Below are 10,000 nucleotides of genomic sequence, written 5' to 3'. Positions count from 1 at the left end.
GAACACAAGAGCACACACACAAACATGCACACAACTACTACATCGCACAGTTCAGTGTAGTGAGGTGCGTACTGGCGGTAGAGAAGTCAGGCGCAGGAGAGCAAAAACTGATTCACAACGGTGTCATTTAATAACCATAAACCACCGTCAACAGAACAATACAAATAAATGGGTCAAACAAAACCCGATAATACCAGCATACCGTTGCACAAGCACTACAATAAACAATTACAGACAAGGACATGGGGGGAACAGAGGGTTAAATACACAACATGGAATTGATGGAATGGGAACCAGGTGTGTGGGAAGACAAGACAAAACCAATGGAAAATGAAAAGTGGATCAGCGATTGCTAGAAGGTCAGTGACCGACCGCCGAACGCCGCCCGAACAAGGAGAGGGACCAACTTTGGCGGAAGTCGTGACATTCAGGCTGGATCAGATTTATCTCTAGAGAAATTGTGTGATGTGCGCATTGAGCTCACGGAAAACAAACTAACTAAAAGGAATTCAAATAATTGAACCCACGTCGGACAATTAGTTGTTTAAAAACAGCCACATACACATGAGCACTGAAGGAAGTGGCAACACAATCTCATGACCAATTTCCCTTCCGATTCTGTTGTCTATCCACATTTCTCCAAACGTCAAATTTCAAAGCTGCTCCAAACTTAAAAATGTGTGGTGTTTGTGGTGTTTTTGACACCCCGTGGTTAATGGTTAAAGCTGCAATACATTACTTTTCTGCATAATGTGTAAGTTAAGGGTTAAGGTTTGGGATAGGGTTAAAACATGTTTTAAAATGAATGTCTAGCTGAGAGTGAACACGCAACCATCAGGACCGGAGTTTGCGGGGTACTAGTGCTCACCGTTGCCTCTAGTGGTACATTTTAGAGGCATCTCCCGACATCCTCGGGACATGGACGGTTGTCCAATTTCGAAGTGAATCTTGAGCGACCTGGCTGCAAATGAGCACTTCAATTACATGTGTACACAATGCAGACACACACACATGCATGCAAATGCACAAACACAAGTGCACATACACAAACATGCACATACACAAACATGCACATACATTGGGGGATTATAAAGGGTAATGTGTGTGTGTGTGTGTGGCGAAATCCCATTGGTGATCCAGAATGACCAGGTGGTGAAGACATCTCAACTTAATCTAATTAATCAGACTGGCTGCTGCACTCCTCCTTCATCATCCTCTATCTCTCTCTCTCTCTCTCTCTCTCTCTTTCTTCCCATTCTCTCTATGTCTCTTTCTCTCTGTTTCTCTGCTTCTCTCTCTCTCTCTCTTTATTCCCTTTCTCTCTGTCTTTCTCTTTCTTCCATCCTTCATCACTTTTCCTGCCTGTCTCTGAGCTTTAGTCTCCTTTCCCCTCAATGTCTTCCTCTCTCCTGATGTCTATAGGTCTACAACAGTAACAATGTATTAACCAAATCAGTGAGCCCATTCCTTCATGTCACCCAGGGGAAAACAAATAGAACTTAGCCCTGGCATTAACTGTACAATGTCCGATCCGCTTGTCATCTTGGGTCATTCAGAATTCATGATTTTCTGACTGACCATTGCCAGTAGGCTGCACTGTGATGGTTCGATTAAACGTCACAGCGAGCGTTCAAAACTCGTTTGCTGCGTGTAGTTTTGAAGAACCAGCCTGCGGCAATCGGGTTGGTGCTAAAGCGGCGCGTCAGTACCAGCGCCAGGGATACTGCCGCCCCAGTCCATATGCGTACCAACGACTCGGGCGCGCTGCACCACACTTGCTTCTGTTTGAAGAGCGAAAACGAGGAGGACTTTGCTTGGTGAACGAAAGGAAGGAGGAAAGCGAAGTGGCACTCTGATCTGCAACCGAGGAGGCTGGCAGGGAAACGTTGGAATGACTTTAGCCAGCCAGGCTTGACGCATAATCCCGCCCAGCCAAGCTGTTCGAGAGAGACAGAGTCTTGCCTGCTTCGATTCATATCCTCACCAGATAATATTTACTAAGGACTGCTGTCTCATTCACACACTCTCATACCGGGAAAAGGCTATTTCTTAGACCCATTCCACTGCACAGCAGAGGAGGCACGTTTTGAAGACATTTTGATCATTTGAAACTACTTAGGTTATTTTCGTATTTTTTTAACGAGGCAAGACGGAGGCAACCACCACCCATTCTGTCGAGGTTAAATGCGCTAGAATTACTAAAGACACACATTTGTAAAGCACTGTCACAGCATAGGCTAAAACCTCCTATTTGAAGCGCACTAAGACGTGGACGGGACTTGACAATATCGCTATTTGATCATTCCGCTATATCTACCAGAGAGTTCGAGTCAAGATGACAGCCCTCACGCTGGTCTTGCGGTCCGCCTGCTGCTGAGGGTAACGTCCAGGATGTCTTTTAACGGTCTCAGGATCCAGAACCAACCGATTTATCAATGGAGGAGGAGAGTGACACCCGCAAGATCAACAACAGCTTCCTACGCGACCACAACTATGCCACTGAAGGTATGCAAAGGAAAACAAGCTAGGCTATTCGTCATCACATATTTACAATGTTCGATTTATTTCATAGAGTACACCGCTTGATTTTTTACATAAACTGTACTGTAAAGAAGGCCGAGTATTCCGCATATCGGTTATGATGAAGGATTGATTTACACATGGTCATCAGAAGAATACTTTTTGTCGACATTATAGCGTCCCGACCCGGAACCTTATCGATCTTGCCTGGTGTCATGTAGCGAACGGATTGATTGTTGCTTCGGATGGAAGTCTGATCATTTATGGAGGGTGGCGGTCTACTTGTCTGGCCTACTCCCTACCCACTGGGCACACACTGGTTGAATCAACGTTGTTTCCACGTCATTTCAATGAAATTGAACCAACGTGGAATAGACGTTGAATTGACGTCTGTGCCCAGTGGGTAATCTATCATGCTCCATATTTAGAAACAGAAGGAACCGATCCAGGGTATGTCTGTTTCAATGGCTGGCCTGATTGAACGAATGTGCTCTGAATGGCACAGCCTTGAATGAGTCAGTAAATATACTGTGTGAGAGAGAGAGGGAGGGGTAGGAGAGGGGAGGGGGAAGAGAGAAGTGTGTGTATCTTTGAGGTTGGATCATTCTAGAAAGTCTGACTGGATTCAGCACCATGGACAGAGTACAGCCTCCTACAGCGCTGCATTTGCCCAGTGCCTTGCTGTGTCTGCCTCTCTCTGTCTGGCTAATTGATCAGGGTTAGTCCTGTGATTTACTGATATCATTAAGTCCCATCGTCAGACTGATCTAATTAACCATGTTAGCCCCAGTCACTGATCATGTCTATTGATTAACCAGGACTAACTGATGCTAATGTAATTGATGCTGTGAGACTAACCTGTTGGAACCAGTCTGATTGTGAGATAACTAACCATGTAAAGCAAAACAGAATAGTGAGCGTAGTCCTCTGTCTGGTTCTATGACGCTACTGTGAAGCCAGTATCTGTTCCCCAATAGGAGATTGATTGGTAGCCACCTCCCTAGGACCCGTCTGGATATCCAACCCCTCCACCTCCGGTTTCCCTGCATCTCCTGCATCAGAACCTCCCTAACAGAGTCTAACTAGATCAGCTTTCTCTGGTCACTTTTGCCTGCAGGGTGTAGGAGTCATACTTAGAGGACAGGACATGAGGCACAGAGGGATGCTCTCTCTCTCTCTCTCTCTCTCTCTCTCTCTCTCTCTCTCTCTCTCTCTCTCTCTCTCTCAATTAAATTCAAAGAGCTTTATTGGCAAGGGAAGCATGTTTACATTGCCAAGGCAAGTGGAATAGACAAAAAGGAAATAAACTAGGGAAATAAACAGAAATTAACAGTAAACATTACACTCACAAAATGTTTACAAGAATAAAGCCATTTCAAATGTTATATTATTGGCTATGTACAGTGTTGTAACAATGTGCAAGTAGTTGAAGTATGAAAGGGAGAATAAATAGACAGATAAATATCGGCCATATTTACAATTGTTGTTTGTGCTCCACAGTTTGCCCTTTTCTTGTGGTAACAGGTCACAAATCTTACTGCTGTGATGGCACACGGTGGTATTTCACCTAATAGATATAGGAGTTTATCAAGATTGGATTTGTTTTGAAATTCTTTGTGGGTCTGAGGGAAATATCTCTCTCTCTGGACAAACATGAAACCTCTCTATGGACCGACAAACAGACAGAGCGAGGGTGGGTGGGGGTTAATCCAAGTGGTAAATACAGGGTGTATCTCCTCAGGCCCGTCTGTCTCATCCGTCTGGGGAGCTCACGTGGAAGAGCCCCGTCTTTGTGTTTTTGTAACTTCAATTTACGGTAGATTGTCAAGCATAATAACTCATTATAGAGACTGTGTGTGTGTGTGGTCTAAGGGTTTTACAGCAGTATTGTTCACAGTTTGCACCAGGAATCAGCCGGTGAGTGTCTATGTTCATTCTCCTCTCTGGCCTCTCACATCATAAATCCACTATACTATCCACACACACACACACACACACACACACACACACACACACACACACACACACACACGTCTTATTGTTGCTGCATTGTCCAGAAGGAAGCTGCGATAAAGCATTATGTTGGACGGAGTATACCATGTGTATCCTGTACATACGACTAATAAAACGTGAAACGTAGGTCCGAGCTGAGGTCAGATCAGCTGTTGGTAGTAGTTCCCTCAGGCACTCACAGCTCATTTTAATGATGTAATGTTTGAATGATGTCACACGCTGACCTTTAGTTTGTACCAATCCCACGCCTCAGTGGGTTGTGTGTGTAGTGTCCAAGAGGTGTTCCCATAGGGACCCATGAGATCCCAATACCCATAATGACTTGCAGGAGGTCAAACTGAATGTGTTTTTGCTGAATGAGAGAAGAAGAAACATCCTATCATCAATCACTCTTTGTCACCATGTACTTAAAATGTCTCTGGAACATTCTACTAACACTGTTCTACTGCTTTTCAATACATGAACATTGGATGGACTGCGAGATGGAATATATACTTTATTCCTGCGTAATGGAGAAAAGATAGAAAGCCTAGGTTTTCATCTCATCACTCTGGGTTGGAAAGAAAGGCCTCTTGGGGTTGTGAAGACTGAGAAAAGGAGCCTGGGAATAAAATAAAATTAACATTCCAGTTTATTTGCATACAGCCGCATACAGATGACATGTTGCTAATAGTGATGTAACATTCCTGCTATATGTCTTCATATCACTTCAAACACACACACACACACACACACACAATACACACATGCCCAACCTCCCCTCACACACAAGCACACTCAGACGCACAAAAAACTTGAAATAATTAAAATGCAAGGAATGGAAGAACATATTCACAGCAGAATTCATTTTGAAGGACATTATAATGATTCTGTTCCAAACCCAAGGTTGGAGTAGAAACATGTCTGCATCACAAATGGTACCTTATTCCCTATATTTCCCATGTGGCCCTGGTTAAAAGTAGTGCACTATATAGGGAAGGGCTATTCAACTATATTCTTATTGATTTAAAAAAAATCTTTATTTAACTAGACAAGTCAGTTGACGGCAATGACGGCCTACCCCTGCCAACGCTGAATGACGCTGCGCCAATTACGTGCCACCCTATGGGACTCACGATCATAGCCGGTTGTAATACAGCCCGGGATCAAACCAGGGTCTGTAGTGAACTCTCTCGCACTGCGATGCAGTGCCTTAGATTGCTGAGTCACTTGGGAGCAGATGTATAAAAACAAGTAATTTCAGGGAGGGGTTGACATTTTCCACATGCGATTCTTTGTCAGAAGAACTGTATAAAAAGCAACACCCACCACACATCAATAAAGCACTTTTCTTAAATTGAAATTTTGCTAAAAGTCATTAGGAAAGAAGTGGGCGGGGCTCAACCATCGTGAGTAGAAGGCCAACCCAAAAAAATCGATAATCATTAAAAAGGAAAAGGCACAACTCTCGCTCACCATTTAAAAATGTTTATTTAAACAACTTTTAAACGCTTCTTAAATGTAATTTTAAAATTATCTATAAACTAAGCATAATAATATATAATACAAAGACATGTAAAATCAGGCAATGCCAAATTCCAGTTTGAAGGAAGCATGCTTTGAATACATTTCCCTTAGTCACTCCCTTCTAACGAGTCCTTGTGAGAGTAGGACAGGAAAACAGAAGGGTGGTAGGTAGTCCTGAGAGAGTTTCCCCACCATACCTTCTCTGCTGTGAAATCCGGTTTCTGACCCGGTCACGGGTGCACCACAGCCACGCTCAAGGTACTAAACGATATCATGACCTCCATCGATAAAGGTCAGTACTGTGCAGCAGTCTTCACCGACCTGGCCAAGGCTTTTGACTCTGTCAATCGGCAGACTCAATAGTCTTGGTTTCTCTAATGATTTCCTCGCCTGGTTCACCAACTACTTCGCAGACAGAGGTCAGTGTGTCAAATCGGAGGGCCTGTTGTCCGGACCTCTGGCAGTCTCTATGGGGGTGCCACAGGGTTCAATTCTCGGGCCGACTCTTTTCTTTGTATATATCAACGATGTCCCTCTCGCTGCGTGTGATTCCCTGATCCACCTCTACGCAGACGACACCATTCTGTATACATCGGACCCTTCTTTGGACACTGTGTTAACTAACCTCCAAACGAGCTTCAATGCCATACAACACTCCTTCCGTGGCCTCCAACTGCTCTTAAAACGCTAGTAAAACCAAATGCATGCTTTTCAACTGTTTGCTGCCCGCACCCGCACGCCCGACTAGCATCACCACCCTGGACGGTTCTGACCTAGAATATGTGGACAACTACAAATACCTAAGTGTCTGGCTAGACTGTAAACTCTCCTTCCAGAGTCATATCAAACAACTCCAATCCAAAATTACATCTAGAATCGGCTTTCTATTTTGCAACAGCTTCCAATACTCTACTCAGCAAACTGGATGCAGTCTATCAAAGTGCCATCCATTTTGTTACCAAATCATCTTATACCACCCACCACCGCGACCTGTATGCTCTAGTCAGCTGGCCCTCGCTACATATTCGTCGCCAGACCCACTGGCTCCAGGTTATCAATAAGTCTATGCTATGTAAAGCTCCGCCTTATCTCAGCTCACTGGTCACGATAACACCCACCCGTAGCACGTGCTCCAGCAGGTATATATATCTCTGTCACGGTTTTCATGTGGTGAAGGAGAGTCGGACCAAACTGCAGCGTGTATATTGCGATCCATGTTTAATCACACAACGTAACACGAATCCAAAACACAAACTCTACAAAACAATAAACGTAGTGAAAACCAAAACAGCCTTAACTGGTGCAAACTAACACAGACTAAGGACATCAAGACACTCAGGACAATCACCCACAATACAACCAAAGAATATGGCTGCCTAAATATGGTTCCCAATCAGAGACAACGATAAACACCTGCCTCTGATTGAGAACCACTTCAGACAGCCATAGACTCTCCTAGAACACCCCACTAAGCTACAATCCCACTAAGCTACACACCACATACAAAAACCCATGTCACACCCTGGCCTGACCAAATACATGAAGAAAAACACAAAATACTACGACCAGGGCGTGACAATCTCACTGGTAATCTCCAAAGCCAGCACCTCCTTTGGCTGCCTTTCCTTCCAGTTCTCTGCTGCCAGTGACTGGAACGAATTGCAAAAATTGCTGAAGCTGTTGACTTACATTTCCTTCACCAACTTTAAACATCAGCTATCTCAGCAGCTAACCGATCGCTGCAGCTGCATATAGTCCATCTGTAAATCGCTCACCCAATCTACCTACCTCATCCCCGTATTGTTTTTATTTACTTTTCTGATCTTTTGTACACCAGTATCACTACTTGCACATTGGCATCTGCTCATCTATCTCTCCAGTGTTAATCTGCTAAATTGTAATTACTTTGCTACTATGGCCTATTTATTGCCTTACCTCCTCACCCCATTTGTACACATTGTATACAGACTTTATTTTTTCTCATTGTGTTATTGACAGTACGTTTGTTTATGTATAACTCTGTGTTGTTATTTGTGTCACACTGCTTTGCTTTATCTTGGCCAGGTTGCAGTTGTAAAGGAGAACTTGTTCTCAACTGGCCTAACTGGTTAAATAAAGGTACCTGTTCCTGAGAGTCGTAGCTTTTATCAGACAGGAAAACAGATGGCAGGTACCTGTTCCTGAGAGTCGTAGCTTTCACCAGACAGGAAAACAGATGGCAGGTACCTGTTCCTGAGAGTCGTAGCTTTCACCAGACAGGAAAACAGATGGCAGGTACCTGTTCCTGAGAGTCGTAGCTTTCACCAGACAGGAAAACAGATGGCAGGTACCTGTTCCTGAGAGTCGTAGCTTTCACCAGACAGGAAAACAGATGGCAGGTACCTGTTCCTGAGAGTCGTAGCTTTCATCAGACAGGAAAACAGATGGCAGGTACCTGTTCCTGAGAGTCAGATAGCTGTTTTCAGCTTTCCAGACAGGAAAACAGATGGCAGGTACCTGTTCCTGAGAGTCGTAGCTTTCATCAGACAGGAAAACAGATGGCAGGTACCTGTTCCTGAGAGTCAGATAGCTTTCACCAGACAGGAAAACAGATGGCAGGGTCCTGTTCCTGAGAGTCGTAGCTTTCATCAGACAGGAAAACAGATGGCAGGTACCTGTTCCTGAGAGTCGTAGCTTTCACCAGACAGGAAAACAGATGGCAGGTACCTGTTCCTGAGATTCGTAGCTTTTTTGCAGATCTTTTGTTAATGTTCAGAATTGATCAGGGGGCCAGTCTAAATTAATAAACGACCCGGGTCTGTCCCGCGGGCCACCAGTTGAATAGCCTTGATATAGGGTGCCATTTGGGTAGTAACATGACCATTTCCCTGAGACCAGGATGCAGGGAGCTGTAGGATTCAACGACAGGATTGACATGTATTTTTGTCCCTTTAAATTTAGCCATCAGAACAATGACCTTAAAATCTTAACTGGGACGACATAATCTACAGTGGGGCAAAACAGTATTTAGTCAGCCACCAATTGTGCAAGTTCTCCCACTTAAAAAGATGAGAGAGGCCTGTAATTTTTATCATAGGTACACTTCAACTATGACAGACAAAATGAGAAAAAAAATCCAGAAAATCACATTGTAGGATTTTTAATGAATCTATTTGCAAATTATGGTGGAAAATAAGTATTTGGTCACCTTCAAACAAGCGAGATTTCTGGCTCTCACAGACCTGTAACTTCCTGTTTAAGAGGCTCATCTATCCTCCACTTATCAGTATAAAAGACACCTGTCCACAACCTCAAACAGTCACACTCCAAACTCCACTATGGCCAAGACCAAAGAGCTGTCATAGGACACCAGAAACAAAATTGTAGACCTGCACCAGGCTGGGAAGATTGAATCTGCAATAGGTAAGCAGCTTGGTTTGAAGAAATCAACTGTGGGAGCAAATATTAGGAAATGGAAGACATACAAGACCACTGATAAACTACCTCGATCTGGGGCTCCACGCAAGATCTCACCCCGTGGGGTCAAAATGATCACAAGAACGGTGAGCAAAAATCCCAGAACCACACGGGGGGACCTAGTGAATGACCTGCAGAGAGCTGGGACCAAAGTAACAAAGCCTACCATCAGTAACACACTACGCCGCCAGGGACTCAAATCCTGCAGTGCCAGACGTTGGTGCTTAAGCCAGTACATGTCCAGGCCCGTCTGAAGTTTGCGAGAGAGCATTTGGATGATCCAGAAGAAGATTGGGAGAATGTCATATGGTCAGATGAAACCAAAATATAACTTGTTGGTAAAAACTGAACTCGTTGTGTTTGGAGGACAAAGAATGCTGAGTTGCATCCAAAAAACACCATACCTACTATGAAGCATGGGGGTGGAAACATCATGCTTTGAGGCTGTTTTTCTGCAAAGGGACCAGGACGACTGATCCGTGTAAAGGAAAGAATGAATGGGGCC

General features: G+C 44.2%; 1 protein-coding gene across 2 annotated transcripts in view; it reads left to right on the top strand.

Moving 5' to 3' along the window:
* LOC127928162 (serine/threonine-protein phosphatase 2A 55 kDa regulatory subunit B beta isoform-like) overlaps positions 1–10,000 on the top strand; it is a 108,146-nt gene that overhangs the window by 47,038 nt on the left and 51,108 nt on the right. Inside the window, exon 1 of one of the 2 annotated variants that reach the window (XM_052515259.1) lies at positions 1,618–2,505. The exons of the other annotated variant lie outside the window; for it this stretch is intronic. Within the exon in view, the coding sequence (XP_052371219.1) occupies positions 2,436–2,505 (70 nt within the window). The 5' untranslated portion in view covers positions 1,618–2,435. Of the gene's footprint in view, positions 1–1,617; positions 2,506–10,000 lie in introns of those variants that run through there. 2 annotated transcript variants of the gene reach the window in all.

This window comes from Oncorhynchus keta, chromosome 4 (assembly GCF_023373465.1).
Source record: "Oncorhynchus keta strain PuntledgeMale-10-30-2019 chromosome 4, Oket_V2, whole genome shotgun sequence".
NCBI lineage: Eukaryota > Metazoa > Chordata > Actinopteri > Salmoniformes > Salmonidae > Oncorhynchus > Oncorhynchus keta.
This window is presented reverse-complemented; position numbering and strand designations above follow the sequence as displayed.